Below are 26,247 nucleotides of genomic sequence, written 5' to 3'. Positions count from 1 at the left end.
CCTTACAATGTAGTAACTTAAGCGGTATGAATGAAAATCATACATTGTGTAAAATGATTTTGGCGTAGTTTAAATGCAAATTAATTTGAGCATTTTTTAAACATGCTTAATCCAATTGTTTTAATTATTGTCTAGCACGTGAGAGAGGAGAAGCCAGAAGGCCTTGTCAACGAAGCATCTCGGTATGGATATCAAAACCACTTTTTTAATCATAGTCAGTGACTGCACTGTGCGGAAGATCATTCAAAATTGATTCTTTTTCTTTTCTAAGGTTTTCCCCTCCCTTGCTTTTAAACAAAGGTAGAAAACAAAAATTACTCTGTACTTCATTTGATCATTCTGCTTAGATATGAATTTTCTAATAAGTAGGTTGATCTGAAAATAATGCCTCCTCTTTTTTTCCATGGAAGCTACAACAGATAGAGTACAAATAACAGGTTGAAAGAAGCTCAACTTTCAGCTACAAAAACAGTTTCCAGTATAGTCTCCTCACCATTAGCTATACATTTTTGCTAGCAGTGAAAAAGCCTCAGCATGCTGTGCTTGTAAACATTTCAGTGGCCATGGCTTGTCTTTCATGTCACTGGCTGCTGCTACTTTTGTCTCCTGAAATGCACAAGCCACAAGTAACCTCAAGAAGCTAATACTGTAGTCATTCCATGATGTTTTAGTTGGCTGATGGTTTGGTTAATGTTTGCCTTCCTGTACTAACAATCTAGTAATTTTACAGTGCTATGAGAGACATACTGCTTCTGCCTTACAAAAAACTGCTTGTTCAAGGTGTTCCTTTTTTCTTTTTCCAAATGCATAGGCAGGTTGCATTAGCTGATCTTGTAATCGTCAATAAAACGGATTTGGTTTCAAGGGAAGAATTGAATAAAGTCAGAACAACTGTCAGGTATGAAATTTCTGGTATAACCGTGACATTGTACATGCTCAAATGTTATTAGAAATTAGATCTCATGATTGTTCCAACAGATCGTGTAGTGAAAAAGAGCAGTGAGAAAGCAGTGAAAAAGAGTCTGCCCCTTTCTGGAGATGTTTCCAGTGCATTTATGTGCTTCCACAGTCTTATCAGCTTGCCTAAGTAAGATTTGATGTTACCTGCTCAGAAGTGTAGAATTATAGAATAGAATCAAAGGATGCTCTTAAGTTGGAAGGAACCTTCAAGGACCATTGACTCCAACCTCTGGCTCTACTCAGGACCACCCAAAATTCCAATTCTATGTCTGAGAGCTTTCTCCAAATGTTCCTTGAACTCTGGCTGCTTGGGGCTGTTCCATGTCTACCGCCCTCTGGTGAAGAACCTTTTCCCAATACCCAACCTGACCCTCTTCTGGTGCAACTCCACACCGTTTCCTTGGCTAAATTAGGCCTAACAAATGCCTTATAATAGACCTTTGTCTTAAGTGCTCACATTCTTATACTATTGGGCAGCTGTTGCCATTTGTCTGAGTTAACTACAGGGGGCAATGTCTGCTAGTACATACATGTTTATTAGCAAATATAAAGGGGTATGGAAGATATCTGAATAATTGTCATGGATGTAAAAGAACCAATGGGCTGAATTAAACCAGTGTTCAAAGGTGTGTTCCATCTTTCTCAGTACCCTGACAGACAAAATGGAATATTGAGAAATACTTTGCAACGTTATTTGTGGTTCAGACTCTTGAGAATTCTTAACCTTGCAGTTTGTACTGGGAGAAGAAAAATGCAATATTCAGTAGTAGTATTTTATTGTCAGAAGTTGTGAATTTTGACCTTGGTTTGGATATAAAATGTCACAAAAGCAAACTTTTTCTTGATGCCTCTTGGACTGTAAAACATTTAGTAACAGTGTGAGAGATGTCGTTATGTTTCTTGTATTGCTCTACATTGTTAAATTGTTCAATGGATATATTACAGTTGCGTTTGCACCTCATTTTGCTTTTTTCTATTTGTTTTAGGTCAATAAATGGACTTGTCGAAATTTTGGAGACACAAAGGTCGAGGTATTAGATTAACCTGTATTCCAACAAGTACCAAATCCTGTCCCCCTGACATTATTTTTACCAAGCTTTCATTATGATCTGTTGGCTGTGCACATGCATACCTACCTGTACTGTGTTTTAATGTGTGCTTGTGTTCAAAGAGGTACAGAATGATTGTTCCCATCAGAGAATTAGATAACACTTAGGCATCCAATACAAATCACATCTTTCAGAAAACAGATTCTTGTGGGGTTTTTTTTGTTTGTTTGGTTGTTTTTTTTTTTAGCATTAATTTATTTTTTTAACTGTATTCACTAAAATTCTCTTTTTATGCTCCCATATTACTGTACAGCTGAAAGCTGCTTTACTCCATGGTAGATAGCACTGACTGCTGACATCTGAAAATAGGGCTAGCTTCTGGTGCTTTGCATTGGAATAAGAGATCAGGAAAAAAAAACAACAAACATGAACAATTATTTATATGTTTAAAAATGAGTAATCGAAGCTTCAGTACACATAATTCCTACATGCAGTGAAAATACAAAGCTTTCTTTCTCTCCCTATCTGTGCAGAGTTGATCTTTCCAATGTGCCGGACCTGCATGCTTTAGACAGTCTATCTGGAATCAGGTATGGCAATAATTTCACTTTTATTAAAAGTAATGCTCGTTGCATAGATAGACGCATGAAGTAGGTACATTTACATTTAGGCAGAGTCTGCATCTGAATTTCTGTTCCATGTTCTAGTTCAGACACTTGTTTACAATTCTCAGTAAGAGTAAGAAGTAATAGAAAGAGGATGTTTTTCCACTTGAGATATATATGCAGCAAAAGATTGTAGGGTTTGTAAAATGAAATGAGAGCCAAAGCACCCACGATTGTTTGGCGTTTTCCCCCCGTTTCCCTTGTTGAGTCTTTAAGTTGTCCATTAGTACTACTAGTAATCAATAAGATCTCAGTGCTTTTTTCTGGTTCTCTTAAAACTCAGAGGATTTAATTTTTTTCTTGCTTTACATTGTGATGAACTGGAGACCTTAGTTTTCACAGGAAACTCTGAGTTCCACAACAACCTAAGCCTTGGAAATGTTGTTCAGCGTGTTCCTGGATCCGTTATGTTCTCTGGTTCTTTTATGACTAAGAGGCTCAGCTTTAAATTAGCAAACACTGCACAGTGTGCAGTGGGAATTAGCTTTGGGAATGAGTTAAGTAGAAAGTGGTGTATAGTATTTCACTTCATTTTATACTGCACATTTTACTCTTAGAAGCAATGGCTTTGTTCATTTTTTACTTCCTAACTTAGTTTCAAAAAGTGATGCCCAACAAATCATCCCACAGATGTCAGAAGTTACTTTTTTGTTTTATAAAGATGTAAGAGTGTAAAATGTAGATAGAAGTCCATGGCGACTTACTCTATGATGGTTAAAAGTTAGTAGGTCGTACTACTAGCCTTGTTGTGAAGATGGGTCTCCTAAGTCTTTCTTGTAAGACACTGACAGCTGAGTTAGAACAAAGCGTTTCTAACCAGAACAGACTCTCTTGGCCCAAGGACAGCTTGAATCCAACCAGAAATGACCATCCAATAGGTCACCCCTTGCTTTATCACTCATACGTCAGAATTTTTTTCCTAATCTAGAAAGGAAATCCGTAATTGTTCTGTACATTACTATAGTCAAATTAGATAATTGACAGTGGAATTCCAGCAGTTAAGCTGTGGCAGACTTCCTATCACAGATCATTTGAAAGATCAAACAAACATAATTAAACATAACTATTCTGAGATTAAAGCTGAATTAACAGTTGAAAATTACTTTGATAACAGCACTTTAGTTTTGGTCTGCAGTACTGAAGAGTTTGTGTAGATCTTGTTTGAGATAATGACATTGCATCCATCCAGTGCAAATGCAACATCTGCTTGTTTACAGCTTGCAGAAAAAATTGGAGAGTATGAAGACAACAGATGCACATCTCGACAAGGTAATTATAACAAGCACTGCTTCAGTCTCGCTGTTAGAAGATAGTTCAGGGTAACTGCAGCCATGGCATACTAATCATCTTATTTTTTCAGAAGGTTTCAGGTAGAGAATAGTATGTTTAAGATCTCTGCAATATTACCCTGAATGCCATGTACTTTGATATAGATAGATAGTAAATGTATATACTGAGTTCTGCTTTCAAATATGGCTTAAGAGTAATTCACAACATCCTTCTCTCCACATTGGGAAGATATAAATTTGATTGGTGAACTTTTCTATGAATGAAGAATTGGATGTAGGATTGGGTCCAGAGACAGCTTGTCAGTGGCTCAATGTCTGGATGGAGTTTGGTGATGATTGGTGCCCGCTCTACAAAACTGACAGAACAACACCGTTTTTATCAGGACACACTCTGTAAGATTTACTTTTTCTTTAATTATTTATTTTTTAATTTTTTTCCTTTGCCAAAGAAAAGTGGGAGTGTCATCAGCTTTTCCATAGCACAGGATCAGCTTAAGTCAAGGTCTCTTCTCTTCTCTTTTCTCTTCTTTTCTCTTCTTTTCTTTTCTTTTCTTTTCTTTTCTTTTCTTTTCTTTTCTTTTCTTTTCTTTTCTTTTCTTTTCTTTTCTTTTCTTTTCTTTTCTTTTCTTTTCTTTTCTTTTCTTTTCTTTTTTCTTCTTTTCTTTCCTTTCCTTTATTTTCCTTTTCTCTTCCCTTCTCTTCCCTTCTCTTCTCTTCTCTTCTCTTCTCTTCTCTTCTCTTCTCTTCTCTTCTCTTCTCTTCTCTTCTCTTCTCTTCTCTTCTCTTCTCTTCTCTTCTCTTCTCTTCTCTTCTCTTCTCTTCTCTTCTCTCTTCTCTCTTCTCTACTTTTCTCTACTTTTCTCTACTTTTCTCTACTTTTCTTCTCTTTTCCCCTTTCCTTTCCTTTCCTTTCTTTCCTTTCCTCTCCTCTCCTCTCCTCTCCTTTCCTTTCCTTTCCTTTCCTTTCCTTTCCTTTCCTTTCCTTTCCTTTCCTTTCCTTTCCTTTCCTTTCCTTTCCTTTCCTTTCCTTTCCTTTCCTTTCCTTTCCTTTCCTTTCCTTTCCTTTCCTTTCCTTTCCTTTCCTTTCCTTTCCTTTCCTTTCCTTTCCTTTCCTTTCCTTTCCTTCCTTTCCTTTCCTTTCCTTTCTTCCTTTCTTCCTTTCTTCCTCTTCCCTTCCCTTCCCTTCCCTTCCCTTCCCTTCCCTTCCCTTCCCTTCCCTTCCCTTCCCTTCCCTTCCCTTCCCTTCCCTTCCCTTCCCTTCCCTTCCCTTCCCTTCCCTTCCCTTCCCTTCCCTTCCCTTCCCTTCCCTTCCCTTCCCTTCCCTTCCCATTCCCATTCCTTTCCTTTCTTCCTTTTTTTTTTTAATCCTCTATCCCCTCTCCTCCTCTCCCACCCCCTCCCCTTCTCTCCCCTCCTGTCCTCTCCCTTCCCATCCTTACCCCTCCCCTCCCCTCTTTTTCTTTTTCTTCCCCCTTTTCATATTTTTCTAATTCTTCTCCAATTCTTCTTCTCTATCTTCATTTTTTCTTCTTCTGCCTTGTTTTTTTCTCTATTTTCATTTTCGTTGCAACTTTCTTAAAATTTTTCACATTCTTCATTATTTCTTGCTTTTCATCTTTCTTTTCTTTTTTTTCTATTCCTCTTCCTTTTCCTCTCCCATTTCCCCCCCTATTTTCTTTTGCTTTTGGTTCTCCTTACCCTATTTGTTTTTCTTTTCCTTCCCCATTTTCTGTTCTCCTTTCTCTTTTTCTTCCCTATTTAATTTTCATTTTCTCTTCCTTCCCTCTTTATACTTTTTTTTTTTTTAATTTCCCCTTTATGTTTCCCTTTCCCCTTCCTTTTCCCTTTCCTTGTCTTACTTTTCTTTATATTTTTCCTTTTTTTAAATTTTTCTTTCTTTTCTTCTTCTTCTCCCCTTCTTTCCTTTGGCTTTTTTTTTTTTTCTTTCTTCCCCTCTTTGTTTCTTCTTTCTCCCCCATTTTCTTTCTCTTCTCCTTTTTCTATTCTTTTTCTTCCCTATTATCATTCTTCTTCTATTTTCTTCCCTGTTTTCTTCCCTCTTTTTTCTCCCTTTATCTTTACTTTCCCCTTTTGTTTTTGGTTTTTTTGCCCTATTTCTTTTTCTTTACCCTTTTCTTCCCTATCTTCATTTAATTTTTCTTCTTTCTTGCTTTCTTTTTAATTTTCATTTTCTTTCCATTTTTCCTCCCCTTATCTCATTCTTTTTTATTTCTTGCTTTTCTTCTCTCTTTTCTTTTTTCCTCCTTTTTATTGTTCTTTTTCTTCCTACTTTTAAAAGCTTGATATCTTTTTTCTTATTTTCTTCCCCCCTTTTTTTTGTTCCCATATATTCTTTACTTCTTTTCCTCTTCCTTTTCCATTTCCCCCCCTATTTTCTATTGCTATTGGTTCTTCTTACCCTGTTTTTCTTTTGCTTCTCCCACTTCTGTTCTCTTTTTCGTTTTTCTTCCCTATTTCATTTTCATTTTCTATTCCCCCTTTGCTTCCCTCCTTTTTCTTGCCCTTCTTTTTTTCTTCCCCTTTATGTTTCCCTTCTTCTTTTCTATTTCCTTTCCTTTTCTTTTCTTTTTTTTTTTTTTTCTTTTCTTTTCTTTTCTTTTCTTTTCTTTTCTTTTCTTTTCTTTTCTTTTCTTTTCTTTTCTTTTCTTTTCTTTTCTTTTCTTTTCTTTTCTTTTCTTTTCTTTTCTTTTCTTTTCTCTTCTTTTCTTTTCTCTTCTTTCTCTTTTCTTCTTTTTCTTCCCTATTATCATTCTTGTCTATTTTCTTCCCTGTTTTCTTCCCTCTTTATTCTTCCACTTTTATCTTTACTCTCCACTTTCTGTTTCCGTTTTTTTTTCCTATTTATTTTTTTTTGAACTTTTTGTTCCCTATCTTCCTTTTATTTTTCTCCTTTCATGCTTTTTTTAATTTTAATTTTCTTTCCATTTTTCCTCCCCATTTCTCCTACTTTTTTATTTCTTGCTTTTCTTCTCTATTTTATTCCCCACCCCCCCTTTTTAACTTTTTTTCCTAGTCTTAAAAACTTGATAATTTATTTCATAATAAATGTTTCTTCCCTTCCCCCCCCGCCCCCTTTTCTTTTGTTCCCATTTATTTTTACTTCTTTTCCTCTTCCTTTTACATTCTCCCCCCCCGCCCCCCTTCCATTTTTTTTTTTGGCTTTTGGTTCTTTTACACTACTTGTTTTTATTTTGCTTCTCCCATTACTCTTCTTTATTCCTTTTCTTCAATATTTAATGTTCTTATTGTATTTTCTTCCCCCTTTCCTTCCCTCTATTTATTGCTCTCATTTTTTACTATCCCTTTATGTTTCCCTTTTTTCCCTATTTATTTTACTTTACCCCTTTATTCCCTATCTTCATTTTATTTTTCTTCTCTCTTGCTTTCTTTTTAATTTTCATTTTCTTCCCATTTTTCTTCCCCTTATCTCATTCTTTTTTATTGATTTCCTTTCCTTTCCTTTCCTTTCCTTTCCTTTCCTTTCCTTTCCTTTCCTTTCCTTTCCTTTCCTTTCCTTTCCTTTCCTTTCCTTTCCTTTCCTTTCCTTTCCTTTCCTTTCCTTTCCTTTCCTTTCCTTTCCTTTCCTTTCCTTTCCTTTCCTTTCCTTTCCTTTCCTTTCCTTTCCTTTCCTTTCCTTTCCTATCCTTTCCTATCCTTTCCTATCCTTTCCTATACTTTCCTTTCCTTTCATACTTTCCTTTGCTTTCCTTTCTTTTATAAATTCCCTTCTTTTCTAATTCCCTTCCTTTGAATTATACCTACCTTCCCTTTATGTTCCTTAGCAGTTTCCTTTAGACCTTCCTTTGCATTCCTTTTTTTAGAAATTAACCTCCCCTTCCTTTTTTATATACTTCCCTATCCTTACAATTCTACATACATTGACTTTCCTTTATACTTTGCTTTCCTTTCCATTATATCTACCTTTCCTTTCTTTTCTATTCCCTTCCTTTCCCTTCCTTTATACTTACCTTTGCTTCCTTTCTTTTATACTTTCCCTTCCTTTATACTTTCCATTCCCTTATACTTTCCTTTCCATTCCTATTTTTAAACTTACCCATTCCTTTCATTTATACTTTCTTATCCTTTCCAATATACTTACCTTTTCTTTCCTTTCTTTTATACTTTCCCTTCCTTTATACTTTCCTTTTCTTTATACTTTCCTTTCCTTTATACTTTTCTGTATACTTTCCTTTCCTTTACACTTTCATTTCAATTCCTATTTTTAAACTTAGCCTCTCCTTTCATTTATACTTTCCTTTCCTTTCCTTTCCTTTCATACTTACCTTTGCTTTCCTTTCTTTTATAAATTTCCTTCTTTTATAATTCCCTTCCCTTTGCATTATACCTACCTTCCCTTTCTGTTCTGTAACATTTTCCTTTAGACCTTCCTTTCCATTCCTTTTTTTTTTTAAATTAACCTTTCCTTTCCTTTTTTATATACTTCCCTATACTTACAATTCTACATACATTGATTTTCCTTTATACATTGCTTTCCTTTCCATTATATGTACCTTTCTTTTCTATTCCCTTCCTTTCCCTTCCTTTATACTTACCTTTGCTTCCTTTCTTTTATACTTTCCCTTCCTTTATTCTTTCCATTCCCTTATACTTTCCTTTCCATTCCTATTTTTAAACTTACCCATTCCTTTCATTTAAACTTTCTTATCTTTTCCAATATACTTACATTTGCTTTCCTTTCTTTTATACTTTCCCTTCATTTATACTTTCCTTTTCTGTATACTTTCCTTTCCTTTACAGTTTAATTTCAATTCCTATTTTTAAACTTAGCCTCTCCTTTCATTTATACTTTCCTTTCCTCTCCTCTCATGCTTATCTTTGCTTTCCTTTCTTTTATAAATTCCCTTCTTTTATATTTCCCTTCCCTTTGCATTATACCTACATTCCCTTTCTGTTCTGTAACATTTTCCTTTAGACGTTCCTTTGCATTCCTTTTTTTTTTTTAAATTAACCTTTCCTTTCCATTTTTATATACTTCCCTATCCTTACAATTCTACATACATTGACTTTCCTTTATACTTTGCTTTCCTTTCCATTATTTCTAACTTTCCTTTCTTTTCTATTCCCTTCCTTTCCCTTCCTTTATACTTACCTTTGCTTCCTTTCTTTTATACTTTCCCTTCCTTTATACTTTCCATTCCCTTATACTTTCCTTTCCATTCCTATTTTTAAACTTACCCATTCCTTTCATTTATACTTTCTTATCCTTTCCAATATACTTACCTTTGCTTTCCTTTCTTTTCTACTTTCCCTTTCCTTTTCTGTATACTTTCTTTTCCTTTACACTTTCATTTCAATTCCTATTTTTAAACTTAGCCTCTCCTTTCATTTATACTTTCCTTTCCTTTCATACTTACCTTTGCTTTCCTTTCTTTTATAAATTCCCTTCTTTTATAATTCCCTTCCCTTTGCATTATACCTACATTCCCTTTCAGTTCTGTAACATTTTCCTTTAGACTTTCCTTTCCATTCCTTTTTTATTGTAAATTAACCTTTCCTTTCCATTTTTATATACTTCCCTATCCTTACAATTCTACATACATTGACTTTCCTTTATACATTGTTTTCCTTTCCATTATATCTACCTTTCCTTTCTTTTCTATTCCCTTCCTTTCCCTTCCTTTATACTTACCTTTGCTTCCTTTCTTTTATACTTTCCCTTCCTTTATACTTTCCATTCCCTTATACTTTCCTTTCCATTCCTATTTTTAAACTTACCCATTCCTTTCATTTATACTTTCTTATCCTTTCCAATATACTTACCTTTGCTTTCCTTTCTTTTATACTTTCCCTTCCTTTATACTTTCCTTTTCTTTATACTTTCCTTTCCTTTATACTTTTCTGTATACTTTCCTTTCCTTTACACTTTCATTTCAATTCCTATTTTTAAACTTAGCCTCTCCTTTCATTTATACTTTCCCTTCCTTTCCTTTCATAGTTACCTTTGCTTTCCTTTCTTTTATAAATTCCCTTCTTTTATAATTCCCTTCCCTTTGCATTATACCTACATTCCCTTTCTGTTCTGTAACATTTTCCTTTAGACCTTCCTATCCATTCCTTTTTTTTTTTTAAATTAACCTTTCCTTTCCTTTCTTATATACTTCCCTATCCTTACAATTCTACATACATTGACTTTCCTTCATACTTTGCTTTCCTTTCCATTATATCTACCTTTCCTTTCTTTTCTATTCCCTTCCTTTCCCTTCCTTTATACTTACCTTTGCTTCCTTTCTTTTATACTTTCCCTTCCTTTATACTTTCCATTCCCTTATACTTTCCTTTCCATTCCTATTTTTAAAATTACCCATTCTTTTCATTTATACTTTCTTATCCTTTCCAATATACTTACCTTTGCTTTCCTTTCTTTTATACTTTCCCTTCCTTTATACTTTCCTTTTCTTTATATTTCCTTTCCTTTATACTTTTCTGTATACTTTCCTTTCCTTTACACTTTCATTTCAATTCCTATTTTTAAACTTAGCCTCTCCTTTCATTTATACTTTCCTTTCCTTTCCTTTCCTTTCATACTTACCTTTGCTTTCCTTTCTTTTATAAATTCCCTTCTTTTATAATTCCCTTCCCTTTGCATTATACCTACATTCCCTTTCTGTTCTGTAACATTTTCCTTTAGACCTTCCTATCCATTCCTTTTTTTTTTTTAAATTAACCTTTCCTTTCCTTTCTTATATACTTCCCTATCCTTACAATTCTACAGACATTGACTTTCCTTTATACTTTGCTTTCCTTTCCATTATATCTACCTTTCCTTTCTTTTCTATTCCCTTCCTTTCCCTTCCTTTATACATACCTCTGCTTCCTTTCTTTTATACTTTCCCTTCCTTTATACTTTCCATTCCCTTATACTTTCCTTTCCATTCCTATTTTTAAACTTACCCATTCCTTTCATTTATACTTTCTTATCCTTTCCAATATACTTACCTTTGCTTTCCATTCTTTTATACTTTCCCTTCCTTTATACTTTCTTTTCTTTTATACTTTCCCTTCCTTTATACTTTCCTTTTCTTTATACTTTCCTTTCCTTTATATTTCCTTTTCTGTATACTTTCCTTTCCTTTACACTTTCATTTCAATTCCTATTTTTAAACTTAGCCTCTCCTTTCATTTATACTTCCCTGTCCTTTCCTTTCATACCTACCTTTGCTTTCCTTTCTTTTATAAATTCCCTTCTTTTATAATTCCCTTCCCTTTGCATTATACCTACATTCCCTTTCTGTTCTGTAACATTTTCCCTTAGACCTTCCTTTCCATTCCTTTTTTTTTTTAAATTAACCTTTCCTTTCCTTTATTATATACTTCCCTATCCTTACAATTCTACATACATTGACTTTCCTTTATACTTTGCTTTCCTTTCCATTATATCTACCTTTCCTTTCTTTTCTATTCCCTTCCTTTCCCTTCCTTTACACTTACCTTTGCTTCCTTTCTTTTTTACTTTCCCTTCCTTTATACTTTCCATTCCCTTATACTTTCCTTTCCATTCCTATTTTTAAACTTACCCATTCCTTTCATTTATACTTTCTTATCCTTTCCAATATTCTTACCTTTCCTCTACTTTCTTTTATACTTTCCCTTTCCTTTTCTGTATACTTTCTTTTCCTTTACACTTTTATTTCAATTCCTATTTTTAAACTTAGACTTTCCTTTCATTTATACTTTCCTTTCATACTTACCTTTGCTTTCCTATCTTTTATACTTTCCCTTCCTTTATACTTTCCTTGTCTTTATACTTCCCTTTCCTTTATACTTTCCTTTTCTGTATACTTTCCTTTCCTTTACACTTTCATTTCAATTCCTATTTTTAAACTTACCCTTTCCTTTCATTTATACTTTCCTTTCATACTTACCTTTGCTTTCCTTTCTTTTATAAATTCCCTTCTTTTATAATTCCCTTCCCTTTGCATCATACCTACATTCCCTTTCTGTTCTGTAACATTTTACTATAGACCTTCCTTTCCATTCCTTTTTTTTTTTTAAATTAACCTTTCTTTTCCTTTTTTATATACTTCCCTATCCTTACAATTCTACATACCTTGACTTTCCTTTATACATTGCTTTCCTTTCCATTATATGTACCTTTCCTTTCTTTTCTATTCCCTTCCTTTCCCTTCCTTTATACTTACCTTTGCTTCCTTTCTTTTATACTTTCCCTTCCTTTATACTTTCCATTCCATATACTTTCCTTTCCATTCCTATTTTTAAACTTACCCATTCCTTTCATTTATACTTTCTTATCCTTTCCAATATACTTCCCTTTGCTTTCCTTTCTTTTATACTTTCCCTTCCTTTATACTTTCCATTCTCTTATACTTTCCTTTCCATTCCTATTTTTAAAATTACCCATTCCTTTCATTTATACTTTCTTATCCTTTCCAATATACTTACCTTTGCTTTCCTTTCTTTTATACTTTCCCTTCCTTTATACTTTCCTTTTCTTTATACTTTCCTTTCCTTTATACTTTCTATTTCTGTATACTTTCCTTTCCTTTACACTTTCATTTCAATTCCTATTTTTAAACTTAGCCTCTCCTTTCATTTATACTTTCCTTTCCTTTCCTTTCCTTTCTTTTCATACTTACCTTTGCTTTCCTTTCTTTTATAAATTCCCTTCTTTTATAATTCCCTTCCCTTTGCATTATACCTACATTCCCTTTCTGTTCTGTAACATTTTCCTTTAGACCTTCCTTTCCATTCCTTTTTTATTTTAAATTAACCTTTCCTTTCCATTTTTATATACTTGCCTATCCTTACAATTCTACATACATTGACTTTCCTTTATACATTGCTTTCCTTTCCATTATATCTACCTTTCCTTTCTTTTCTATTCCCTTCCTTTCCCTTCCTTTATACTTACCTTTGCTTCCTTTCTTTTATACTTTCCCTTCCTTTATACTTTCCATTCCCTTATACTTTCCTTTCCATTCCTATTTTTAAACTTACCCATTCCTTTCATTTATACTTTCTTATCCTTTCCAATATACTTACCTTTGCTTTCCTTTCTTTTATACTTTCCCTTCCTTTATACTTTCCTTTTCTTTATACTTTCCTTTCCTTTATACTTTTCTGTATACTTTCCTTTCCTTTACACTTTCATTTCAATTCCTATTTTTAAACTTAGCCTCTCCTTTCATTTATACTTTCCTTTCCTTTCCTTTCATACTTACCTTTGCTTTCCTTTCTTTTATAAATTCCCTTCTTTTATAATTCCCTTCCCTTTGCATTATACCTACATTCCCTTTCTGTTCTGTAACATTTTCCTTTAGACCTTCCTATCCATTCCTTTTTTTTTTTTAAATTAACCTTTCCTTTCCTTTCTTATATACTTCCCTATCCTTACAATTCTACATACATTGACTTTCCTTCATACTTTGCTTTCCTTTCCATTATATCTACCTTTCCTTTCTTTTCTATTCCCTTCCTTTCCCTTCCTTTATACTTACCTTTGCTTCCTTTCTTTTATACTTTCCCTTCCTTTATACTTTCCATTCCCTTATACTTTCCTTTCCATTCCTATTTTTAAAATTACCCATTCCTTTCATTTATACTTTCTTATCCTTTCCAATATACTTACCTTTGCTTTCCTTTCTTTTATACTTTCCCTTCCTTTATACTTTCCTTTTCTTTATACTTTCCTTTCCTTTATACTTTCCTTTTCTGTATACTTTCCTTTCCTTTACACTTTCATTTCAATTCCTATTTTTAAACTTAGCCTCTCCTTTCATTTATACTTTCCTTTCCTTTCCTTTCCTTTCTTTTCATACTTACCTTTGCTTTCCTTTCTTTTATAAATTCCCTTCTTTTATAATTCCCTTCCCTTTGCATTATACCTACATTCCCTTTCTGTTCTGTAACATTTTCCTTTAGACCTTCCTTTCCATTCCTTTTTTTTTTTTAAATTAACCTTTCCTTTCCATTTTTATATACTTCCCTATCCTTACAATTCTACATACATTGACTTTCCTTTATACATTGCTTTCCTTTCCATTATATCTACCTTTCCTTTCTTTTCTATTCCCTTCCTTTCCCTTCCTTTATACTTACCTTTGCTTCCTTTCTTTTATACTTTCCCTTCCTTTATACTTTCCATTCCCTTATACTTTCCTTTCCATTCCTATTTTTAAACTTACCCATTCCTTTCATTTATACTTTCTTATCCTTTCCAATATACTTACCTTTGCTTTCCTTTCTTTTATACTTTCCCTTCCTTTATACTTTCCTTTTCTTTATACTTTCCTTTCCTTTATACTTTTCTGTATACTTTCCTTTCCTTTACACTTTCATTTCAATTCCTATTTTTAAACTTAGCCTCTCCTTTCATTTATACTTTCCTTTCCTTTCATACTTACCTTTGCTTTCCTTTCTTTTATAAATTCCCTTCTTTTATAATTCCCTTCCCTTTGAATTATACCTACATTCCCTTTCTGTTCTGTAACATTTTCCCTTAGACCTTCCTTTCCATTCCTTTTTTTTTTTTTAAATTAACCTTTCCTTTGTATATACTTCCCTATCCTTACAATTCTACATACATTGACTTTCCTTTATACTTTGCTTTCCTTTCCATTATATCTACCTTTCCTTTCTTTTCTATTCCCTTCCTTTCCCTTCCTTTATACTTACCTTTGCTTCCTTTCTTTCATACTTTCCCTTCCTTTATACTTTCCATTCCCTTATACTTTCCTTTCCATTCCTATTTTTAAAATTACCCATTCCTTTCATTTATACTTTCTTATCCTTTCCAATATACTTACCTTTGCTTTCCTTTCTTTTATACTTTCCCTTCCTTTATACTTTCCTTTTCTTTATACTTTCCCTTCCTTTATACTTTCCTTTTCTTTATACTTTCCTTTCCTTTATACTTTCCTTTTCTGTATACTTTCCTTTCCTTTACACTTTCATTTCAATTCCTATTTTTAAACTTAGCCTCTCCTTTAATTTATACTTTCCTTTCCTTTCATACTTACCTTTGCTTTCCTTTCTTTTATAAATTCCCTTCTTTTATAATTCCCTTCCCTTTGAATTATACCTACATTCCCTTTCTGTTCTGTAACATTTTCCCTTAGACCTTCCTTTCCATTCCCTTTTTTTTTTTTAAATTATCCTTTCCTTTCCTTTTTTATATACTTCCCTATCCTTACAATTCTACATACATTGACTTTCCTTTATACTTTGCTTTCCTTTCCATTATATCTACCTTTCCTTTCTTTTCTATTCCCTTCCTTTCCCTTCCTTTATACTTACCTTTGCTTCCTTTATTTTATACTTTCCCTTCCTTTATACTTTCCATTCCCTTATACTTTCCTTTCCATTCCTATTTTTAAAATTACCCATTCCTTTCATTTATACTTTCTTATCCTTTCCAATATACTTACCTTTGCTTTCCTTTCTTTTATACTTTCCCTTCCTTTATACTTTCCTTTTCTTTATACTTTCCTTTCCTTTATACTTTTCTGTATACTTTCCTTTCCTTTACACTTTCATTTCAATTCCTATTTTTAACCTTAGCCTCTCCTTTCATTTATACTTTCCTTTCCTTTCATACTTACCTTTGCTTTCCTTTCTTTTATAAATTCCCTTCTTTTATAATTCCCTTCCCTTTGCATTATACCGTCATTCCCTTTCTGTTCTGTAACATTTTCCTTTAGACCTTCCTATCCATTCTTTTTTTTTTTTTTAAATTAACCTTTCCTTTCCTTTCTTATATACTTCCCTATCCTTACAATTCTACATACATTGACTTTCCTTCATACTTTGCTTTCCTTTCCATTATATCTACCTTTCCTTTCTTTTCTATTCCCTTCCTTTCCCTTCCTTTATACTTACCTTTGCTTCCTTTCTTTTATACTTTCCCTTCCTTTATACTTTCCATTCCCTTATACTTTCCTTTCCATTCCTATTTTTAAAATTACCCATTCCTTTCATTTATACTTTCTTATCCTTTCCAATATACTTACCTTTGCTTTCCTTTTCTTTATACTTTCCCTTCCTTTATACTTTCCTTTTCTTTATACTTTCCTTTCCTTTATACTTTCCTTTTCTGTATACTTTCCTTTCCTTTACACTTTCATTTCAATTCCTATTTTTAAACTTACCCTTTCCTTTCATTTATACTTTCCTTTCCTTTCCTTTCATACTTACCTTTGCTTTCCTTTCTTTTATAAATTCCCTTCTTTTATAATTCCCTTCCCTTTGCATTATACCTTCATTCCCTTTCTGTTCTGTAACATTTTCCTTTAGACTTTCCTATCCATTCTTTTTTTTTTTTTAAATTAACCTTTCCTTTCCTTTCTTATATACTTCCCTATCCTTACAATTCTACATACATTGACTTTCCTTCATACTTTGCTTTCCTTTCCATTATATCTACCTTTCCTTTCTTTTCTATTCCCTTCCTTTCCCTTCCTTTATACTTACCTTTGCTTCCTTTCTTTTATACTTTCCCTTCCTTTATACTTTCCATTCCCTTATACTTTCCTTTCCATTCCTATTTTTAAACTTACCCATTCCTTTCATTTATACTTTCTTATCCTTTCCAATATACTTACCTTTGCTTTCCTTTCTTTTATACTTTCCCTTCCTTTATACTTTCCTTTTCTTTATACTTTCCTTTCCTTTATACTTTCCTTTTCTGTATACTTCCCTTTCCTTTACACTTTCATTTCAATTCCTATTTTTAAACTTACCCTTTCCTTTCATTTATACTTTCCGTTCATACTTACCTTTGCTTTCCTTTCTTTTATAAATTCCCTTCTTCTATAATTCCCTTCCCTTTGCATTATACCTACATTCCCTTTCTGTTCTGTAACATTTTCCTTTAGACCTTCCTTTCCATTCCTTTTTTTTTTTCAAATTAACCTTTCCTTTCCTTTTTTATATACTTCCCTATCCTTACAATTCTACATACACTGACTTTCCTTTATACATTGCTTTCCTTTCCATTATATCTACCTTTCCTTTCTTTTCTATTCCCTTCCTTTCCCTTCCTTTATACTTACCTTTGCTTCCTTTCTTTTATACTTTCCCTTCCTTTATACTTTCCATTCCCTTATACTTTCCTTTCCATTCCTATTTTTAAAATTACCCATTCCTTTCATTTATACTTTCTTATCCTTTCCAATATACTTACCTTTGCTTTCCTTTCTTTTATACTTTCCCTTCCTTTATACTTTCCTTTTCTTTATACTTTCCTTTCCTTTATACTTTCCTTTTCTGTATACTTTCCTTTCCTTTACACTTTCATTTCAATTCCTATTTTTAAACTTACCCTTTCCTTTCATTTATACTTTCCGTTCATACTTACCTTTGCTTTCCTTTCTTTTATAAATTCCCTTCTTTTATAATTCCCTTCCCTTTGCATTATACCTACATTCCCTTTCTGTTCTGTAACATTTTCCTTTAGACCTTCCTTTCCATTCCTTTTTTTTTTTAAATTAACCTTTCCTTTCCTTTTTTATATACTTCCCTATCCTTACAATTCTACATACACTGACTTTCCTTTATACATTGCTTTCCTTTCCATTATATCTACCTTTCCTTTCTTTTCTATTCCCTTCCTTTCCCTTCCTTTATACTTACCTTTGCTTCCTTTCTTTTATACTTTCCCTTCCTTTATACTTTCCATTCCCTTATACTTTCCTTTCCATTCCTATTTTTAAAATTACCCATTCCTTTCATTTATACTTTCTTATCCTTTCCAATATACTTACCTTTGCTTTCCTTTCTTTTATACTTTCCCTTCCTATATACTTTCCTTTTCTTTATACTTTCCTTTCCTTTATACTTTCCTTTTCTGTATACTTTCCTTTCCTTTACACTTTCATTTCAATTCCTATTTTTAAACTTACCCTTTCCTTTCATTTATACTTTCCGTTCATACTTACCTTTGCTTTCCTTTCTTTTATACTTTCCCTTCCTTTATACTTTCCTTTTCTTTATACTTTCCTTTCCTTTATACTTTCCTTTTCTGTATACTTTCCTTTCCTTTACACTTTCATTTCAATTCCTATTTTTAAACTTAGCCTCTCCTTTCATTTATACTTTCCTTTCCTTTCATACTTACCTTTGCTTTCCTTTCTTTTATAAATTCCCTTCTTTTATAATTCCCTTCCCTTTGCATTATACCTACATTCCCTTTCTGTTCTGTAACATTTTCCTTTAGACCTTCCTTTCCATTCCTTTTTTTTTTTTAAATTAACCTTTCCTTTCCTTTTTTATATACTTCCCTATCCTTACAATTCTACATACACTGACTTTCCTTTATACATTGCTTTCCTTTCCATTATATCTACCTTTCCTTTCTTTTCTATTCCCTTCCTTTCCCTTCCTTTATACTTACCTTTGCTTCCTTTCTTTTATACTTTCCCTTCCTTTATACTTTCCATTCCCTTATACTTTCCTTTCCATTCCTATTTTTAAAATTACCCATTCCTTTCATTTATACTTTCTTATCCTTTCCAATATACTTACCTTTGCTTTCCTTTCTTTTATACTTTCCCTTCCTATATACTTTCCTTTTCTTTATACTTTCCTTTCCTTTATACTTTCCTTTTCTGTATACTTTCCTTTCCTTTACACTTTCATTTCAATTCCTATTTTTAAACTTACCCTTTCCTTTCATTTATACTTTCCTTTCATACTTACCTTTGCTTTCCTTTCTTTTATAAATTCCCTTCTTTTATAATTCCCTTCCCTTTGCATTATACCTACATTCCCTTTCTGTTCTGTAACATTTTTCTTTAGACCTTCCTATCCATTCCTTTTTTTTTTTTGAATTAACCTTTCCTTTCCTTTCTTATATACTTCCCTATCCTTACAATTCTACATACATTGACTTTCCTTCATACTTTGCTTTCCTTTCCATTATATCTACCTTTCCTTTCTTTTCTATTCCCTTCCTTTCCCTTCCTTTATACTTACCTTTGCTTCCTTTCTTTTATACTTTCCCTTCCTTTATACTTTCCATTCCCTTATACTTTCCTTTCCATTCCTATTTTTAAACTTACCCATTCCTTTCATTTATACTTTCTTATCCTTTCCAATATACTTACCTTTGCTTTCCTTTCTTTTATACTTTCCCTTCCTTTATACTTTCCTTTTCTTTATACTTTCCATTCCTTTATACTTTCCTTTTCTGTATACTTTCCTTTCCTTTACACTTTCATTTCAATTCCTATTTTTAAACTTAGCCTCTCCTTTCATTTATACTTTCCCTTCCTTTCCTTTCATACTTACCTTTGCTTTCCTTTCTTTTATAAATTCCCTTCTTTTATAATTCCCTTCCCTTTGCATTATACCTACATTCCCTTTCTGTTCTGTAACATTTTCCTTTAGACCTTCCTTTCCATTCCTTTTTTATTTTAAATTAACCTTTCCTTTCCATTTTTATGTACTTCCCTATCCTTACAATTCTACATACCTTGACTTTCCTTTATACATTGCTTTCCTTTCCATTATATCTACCTTTCCTTTCTTTTCTATTCCCTTCCTTTCCCTTCCTTTATACTTACCTTTGCTTCCTTTCTTTTATACTTTCCCTTCCTTTATACTTTCCATTCCCTTATACTTTCCTTTCCATTTCTATTTTTAAACTTACCCATTCCTTTCATTTATACTTTCTTATCCTTTCCAATATACTTACCTTTGCTTTCCTTTTCTTTATACTTTCCCTTCCTTTATACTTTCCTTTTCTGTATACTTTCCTTTCCTTTACACTTTCATTTCAATTCCTATTTTTAAACTTACCCTTTCCTTTCATTTATACTTTCCTTTCCTTTCATACTTACCTTTGCTTTCCTTTCTTTTATAAATTCCCTTCTTTTATAATTCCCTTCCCTTTGCATTATACCTACATTCCCTTTCTGTTCTGTAACATTTTCCTTTAGACCTTCCTATCCATTCTTTTTTTTTTTTTAAATTAACCTTTCCTTTCCTTTCTTATATACTTCCCTATCCTTACAATTCTACATACATTGACTTTCCTTCATACTTTGCTTTCCTTTCCATTATATCTACCTTTCCTTTCTTTTCTATTCCCTTCCTTTCCCTTCCTTTATACTTACCTTTGCTTCCTTTATTTTATACTTTCCCTTCCTTTATCCTTTCCATTCCCTTATACTTTCCTTTCCATTCCTATTTTTAAAATTACCCATTCCTTTCATTTATACTTTCTTATCCTTTCCAATATACTTACCTTTGCTTTCCTTTCTTTTATACTTTCCCTTCCTTTATACTTTCCTTTTCTTTATACTTTCCTTTCCTTTATACTTTCCTTTTCTGTATACTTTCCTTTCCTTTACACTTTCATTTCAATTCCTATTTTTAAACTTACCCTTTCCTTTCATTTATACTTTCCGTTCATACTTACCTTTGCTTTCTTTTCTTTTATAAATTCCCTTCTTTTATAATTCCCTTCCCTTTGCATTATACCTACATTCCCTTTCTGTTCTGTAACATTTTCCTTTAGACCTTCCTTTCCATTCCTTTTTTTTTTTTTAAATTAAGCTTTCCTTTCCTTTTTTATATACTTCCCTATCCTTACAATTCTACATACACTGACTTTCCTTTATACATTGCTTTCCTTTCCATTATATCTACCTTTCCTTTCTTTTCTATTCCCTTCCTTTCCCTTCCTTTATACTTACCTTTGCTTCCTTTCTTTTATACTTTCCCTTCCTTTATACTTTCCATTCCCTTATACTTTCCTTTCCATTCCTATTTTTAAACTTACCCATTCCTTTCATTTATACTTTCTTATCCTTTCCAATATACTTACCTTTGCTTTCCTTTCTTTTATACTTTCCCTTCCTTTATACTTTCCTTTTCTTTATACTTTCCTTTCCTTTATACTTTTCTGTATACTTTCCTTTCCTTTACACTTTCATTTCAATTCCTATTTTTAAACTTAGCCTCTCCTTTCATTTATACTTTCCTTTCCTTTCATACTTACCTTTGCTTTCCTTTCTTTTATAAATTCCCTTCTTTTATAATTCCCTTCCCTTTGAATTATACCTACATTCCCTTTCTGTTCTGTAACATTTTCCCTTAGACCTTCCTTTCCATTCCTTTTTTTTTTTTTTAATTATCCTTTCCTTTCCTTTTTTATATACTTCCCTATCCTTACAATTCTACATACATTGACTTTCCTTTATACTTTGCTTTCCTTTCCATTATATCTACCTTTCCTTTCTTTTCTATTCCCTTCCTTTCCCTTCCTTTATACTTACCTTTGCTTCCTTTCTTTTATACTTTCCCTTCCTTTATACTTTCCATTCCCTTATACTTTCCTTTCCATTCCTATTTTTAAACTTACCCATTCCTTTCATTTATACTTTCTTATCCTTTCCAATATACTTACCTTTGCTTTCCTTTCTTTTATACTTTCCCTTCCTTTATACTTTCCCTTTCTTTATACTTTCCCTTCCTTTATACTTTCCTTTTCTTTATACTTTCCTTTCCTTTATACTTTTCTTTTCTGTATACTTTCCTTTCCTTTACACTTTCATTTCAATTCCTATTTTTAAACTTAGCCTTCCTTTCATTTATACTTTCCTTTCCTTTCCTTTCATACTTACCTTTGCTTTCCTTTCTTTTATAAATTCCCTTCTTTTATAATTCCCTTCCCTTTGCATTATACCTACATTCCCTTTCAGTTCTGTAACATTTTCCTTTAGACCTTCCTTTCCATTCCTTTTTTATTGTAAATTAACCTTTCCTTTCCATTTTTATATACTTCCCTATCCTTACAATTCTACATACATTGACTTTCCTTTATACATTGCTTTCCTTTCCATTATATCTACCTTTCCTTTCTTTTCTATTCCCTTCCTTTCCCTTCCTTTATACTTACCTTTGCTTCCTTTCTTTTATACTTTCCCTTCCTTTATACTTTCCATTCCCTTATACTTTCCTTTCCATTCCTATTTTTAAAATTACCCATTCCTTTCATTTATACTTTCTTATCCTTTCCAATATACTTACCTTTGCTTTCCTTTCTTTTATACTTTCCCTTCCTTTATACTTTCCTTTTCTTTATACTTTCCTTTCCTTTATACTTTTCTGTATACTTTCCTTTCCTTTACACTTTCATTTCAATTCCTATTTTTAAACTTAGCCTCTCCTTTCATTTATACTTTCCTTTCCTTTCATACTTACCTTTGCTTTTTTTTCTTTTATAAATTCCCTTCTTTTATAATTCCCTTCCCTTTGCATTATACCTACATTCCCTTTCTGTTCTGTAACATTTTCCTTTAGACCTTCCTTTCCATTCCTTTTTTTTTTTTAAATTAACCTTTCCTTTCCTTTCTTATATACTTCCCTATCCTTACAATTCTACATACATTGACTTTCCTTCATACTTTGCTTTCCTTTCCATTATATCTACCTTTCCTTTCTTTTCTATTCCCTTCCTTTCCCTTCCTTTATACTTACCTTTGCTTCCTTTCTTTTATACTTTCCCTTCCTTTATACTTTCCATTCCCTTATACTTTCCTTTCCATTCCTATTTTTAAAATTACCCATTCCTTTCATTTATACTTTCTTATCCTTTCCAATATACTTACCTTTGCTTTCCTTTCTTTTATACTTTCCCTTCCTTTATACTTTCCTTTTCTTTATACTTTCCTTTCCTTTATACTTTCCTTTTCTGTATACTTTCCTTTCCTTTATACTTTCCTTTTCTGTATACTTTCCTTTCCTTTACACTTTCATTTCAATTCCTATTTTTAAACTTTGCCTTCCTTTCATTTATACTTTCCTTTCCTTTCATACTTACCTTTGCTTTCCTTTCTTTTATAAATTCCCTTCTTTTATAATTCCCTTCCCTTTGCATTATACCTACATTCCCTTTCTGTTCTGTAACATTTTCCTTTAGACCTTCCTTTCCATTCCTTTTTTATTTTAAATTAACCTTTCCTTTCCATTTTTATATACTTCCCTATCCTTACAATTCTACATACATTGACTTTCCTTTATACATTGCTTTCCTTTCCATTATATCTACCTTTCCTTTCTTTTCTATTCCCTTCCTTTCCCTTCCTTTATACTTACCTTTGCTTCCTTTCTTTTATACTTTCCCTTCCTTTATACTTTCCATTCCCTTATACTTTCCTTTCCATTCCTATTTTTAAACTTACCCATTCCTTTCATTTATACTTTCTTATCCTTTCCAATATACTTACCTTTGCTTTCCTTTCTTTTATACTTTCCCTTCCTTTATACTTTCCTTTTCTTTATATTTCCTTTCCTTTATACTTTTCTGTATACTTTCCTTTCCTTTACACTTTCATTTCAATTCCTATTTTTAAACTTAGCCTCTCCTTTCATTTATACTTTCCTTTCCTTTCCTTTCATACTTACCTTTGCTTTCCTTTCTTTTATAAATTCCCTTCTTTTATAATTCCCTTCCCTTTGCATTATACCTACATTCCCTTTCTGTTCTGTAACATTTTCCTTTAGACCTTCCTATCCATTCCTTTTTTTTTTTTAAATTAACCTTTCCTTTCCTTTCTTATATACTTCCCTATCCTTACAATTCTACATACATTGACTTTCCTTCATACTTTGCTTTCCTTTCCATTATATCTACCTTTCCTTTCTTTTCTATTCCCTTCCTTTCCCTTCCTTTATACTTACCTTTGCTTCCTTTCTTTTATACTTTCCCTTCCTTTATACTTTCCATTCCCTAATACTTTCCTTTCCATTCCTATTTTTAAAATTACCCATTCCTTTCATTTATACTTTCTTATCCTTTCCAATATACTTACCTTTGCTTTCCTTTCTTTTATACTTTCCCTTCCTTTATACTTTCCTTTTCTTTATACTTTCCTTTCCTTTATACTTTCCTTTTCTGTATACTTTCCTTTCCTTTACACTTTCATTTCAATTCCTATTTTTAAACTTAGCCTCTCCTTTCATTTATACTTTCCTTTCCTTTCCTTTCATACTTACCTTTGCTTTCCTTTCTTTTATAAATTCCCTTCTTTTATAATTCCCTTCCCTTTGCATTATACCTACATTCCCTTTCTGTTCTGTAACATTTTCCCTTAGACCTTCCTTTCCATTCCTTTTTTATTTTAAATTAACCTTTCCTTTCCATTTTTATATACTTCCCTATCCTTACAATTCTACATACATTGACTTTCCTTTATACATTGCTTTCCTTTCCATTATATCTACCTTTCCTTTCTTTTCTATTCCCTTCCTTTCCCTTCCTTTATACTTACCTTTGCTTCCTTTCTTTTATACTTTCCCTTCCTTTATACTTTCCATTCCCTTATACTTTCCTTTCCATTCCTATTTTTAAACTTACCCATTCCTTTCATTTATACTTTCTTATCCTTTCCAATATACTTACCTTTGCTTTCCTTTCTTTTATACTTTCCCTTCCTTTATACTTTCCTTTTCTTTATACTTTCCTTTCCTTTATACTTTTCTGTATACTTTCCTTTCCTTTACACTTTCATTTCAATTCCTATTTTTAAACTTAGCCTCTCCTTTCATTTATACTTCCCTTTCCTTTCCTTTCATACCTACCTTTCCTTTCCTTTCTTTTATAAATTCCCTTCTTTTATAATTCCCTTCCCTTTGCATTATACCTACATTCCCTTTCTGTTCTGTAACATTTTCCCTTAGACCTTCCTTTCCATTCCTTTTTTTTTTAAATTAACCTTTCCTTTCCATTTTTATATACTTCCCTATCCTTACAATTCTACATACATTGACTTTCCTTTATACATTGCTTTCCTTTCCATTATATGTACCTTTCCTTTCTTTTCTATTCCCTTCCTTTCCCTTCCTTTATACTTACCTTTGCTTCCTTTCTTTTATACTTTCCCTTCCTTTATACTTTCCATTCCCTTATACTTTCCTTTCCATTCCTATTTTTAAAATTACCCATTCCTTTCATTTATACTTTCTTATCCTTTCCAAAATACTTACCTTTGCTTTCCTTTCTTTTATACTTTCCCTTCCTTTATACTTACCTTTCCATTCCTATTTTTAAAATTACCCATTCCTTTCATTTATACTTTCTTATCCTTTCCAATATACTTACCTTTGCTTTCCTTTCTTTTCTACTTTCCCTTCCTTTATACTTTCCTTTTCTGTATACTTTCCTTTCCTTTACACTTTCATTTCAATTCCTATTTTTAAACTTAGCCTCTCCTTTCATTTATACTTTCCTTTCATACTTACCTTTGCTTTCCTTTCTTTTATAAATTCCCTTCTTTTATAATTCCCTTCCCTTTGCATTATACCTACATTCCCTTTCTGTTCTGTAACATTTTCCTTTAGACCTTCCTTTCCATTCCTTTTTTATTTTAAATTAACCTTTCCTTTCCATTTTTATATACTTCCCTATCCTTACAATTCTACATACATTGACTTTCCTTTATACATTGCTTTCCTTTCCATTATATCTACCTTTCCTTTCTTTTCTATTCCCTTCCTTTCCCTTCCTTTATACTTACCTTTGCTTCCTTTCTTTTATACTTTCCCTTCCTTTATACTTTCCATTCCCTTATACTTTCCTTTCCATTCCTATTTTTAAACTTACCCATTCCTTTCATTTATACTTTCTTATCCTTTCCAATATACTTACCTTTGCTTTCCTTTCTTCTATACTTTCCCTTCCTTTATACTTTCCTTTTCTTTATACTTTCCTTTCCTTTATACTTTTCTGTATACTTTCCTTTCCTTTACACTTTCATTTCAATTCCTATTTTTAAACTTAGCCTCTCCTTTCATTTATACTTTCCTTTCCTTTCCTTTCATACTTACCTTTGCTTTTTTTTCTTTTATAAATTCCCTTCTTTTATAATTCCCTTCCCTTTGCATTATACCTACATTCCCTTTCTGTTCTGTAACATTTTCCTTTAGACCTTCCTATCCATTCCTTTTTTTTTTTAAAATTAACCTTTCCTTTCCTTTCTTATATACTTCCCTATCCTTACAATTCTACATACATTGACTTTCCTTCATACTTTGCTTTCCTTTCCATTATATCTACCTTTCCTTTCTTTTCTATTCCCTTCCTTTCCCTTCCTTTATACTTACCTTTGCTTCCTTTCTTTTATACTTTCCCTTCCTTTATACTTTCCATTCCCTTATACTTTCCTTTCCATTCCTATTTTTAAAATTACCCATTCCTTTCATTTATACTTTCTTATCCTTTCCAATATACTTACCTTTGCTTTCCTTTCTTTTATACTTTCCCTTCCTTTATATTTTCCTTTT

The 26,247-nt window shown here is 32.1% G+C and overlaps 1 protein-coding gene and 2 long non-coding RNA genes across 3 annotated transcripts in view; 2 read left to right on the top strand and 1 right to left on the bottom strand.

Annotated features, from left to right (window-relative positions):
* LOC146753972 (uncharacterized) overlaps positions 1 to 26,247 on the bottom strand; it is a 147,664-nt gene that overhangs the window by 95,815 nt on the left and 25,602 nt on the right. The window lies entirely within an intron of this gene.
* Positions 197 to 4,101, top strand: LOC146753973 (putative COBW domain-containing protein 7). Its single transcript, XM_085530743.1, has 4 exons — positions 197 to 898; positions 1,947 to 1,991; positions 2,543 to 2,599; positions 3,892 to 4,101. Exons 1-4 carry the CDS (start codon positions 735 to 737, stop codon positions 3,995 to 3,997), a joined length of 372 nt encoding a protein of 123 aa, XP_085386869.1. The 5' UTR covers positions 197 to 734; the 3' UTR covers positions 3,998 to 4,101.
* LOC146753971 (uncharacterized) overlaps positions 4,146 to 26,247 on the top strand; it is a 51,486-nt gene continuing 29,384 nt past the window's right edge. The window contains exon 1 of the long non-coding RNA XR_014940106.1: positions 4,146 to 4,356. This is a non-coding gene — a long non-coding RNA (uncharacterized LOC146753971). The remainder of the gene's footprint in view (positions 4,357 to 26,247) is intronic.

This window comes from Coturnix japonica, chromosome Z (genome assembly GCF_054131305.1).
Source record: "Coturnix japonica strain WE chromosome Z, WE-NBRP24, whole genome shotgun sequence".
Lineage (NCBI taxonomy): Eukaryota > Metazoa > Chordata > Aves > Galliformes > Phasianidae > Coturnix > Coturnix japonica.
The sequence above is the reverse complement of the archived record's forward strand: the minus strand, read 5'-3'. Positions and strand labels throughout refer to the sequence as shown.

Coding starts and splice junctions, on each gene's coding strand:
- LOC146753973 (XM_085530743.1), top strand. CDS start 735: ATGAGAGACATACTGCTTCTGCCTTACAAAAAACTGCTTGTTCAAGGT. Junction 899..1,946: donor AAAGTCAGAACAACTGTCAG/GTATGAAATTTC, acceptor TATTTGTTTTAG/GTCAATAAATGGACTTGTCG. Junction 2,600..3,891: donor GACAGTCTATCTGGAATCAG/GTATGGCAATAA, acceptor GCTTGTTTACAG/CTTGCAGAAAAAATTGGAGA.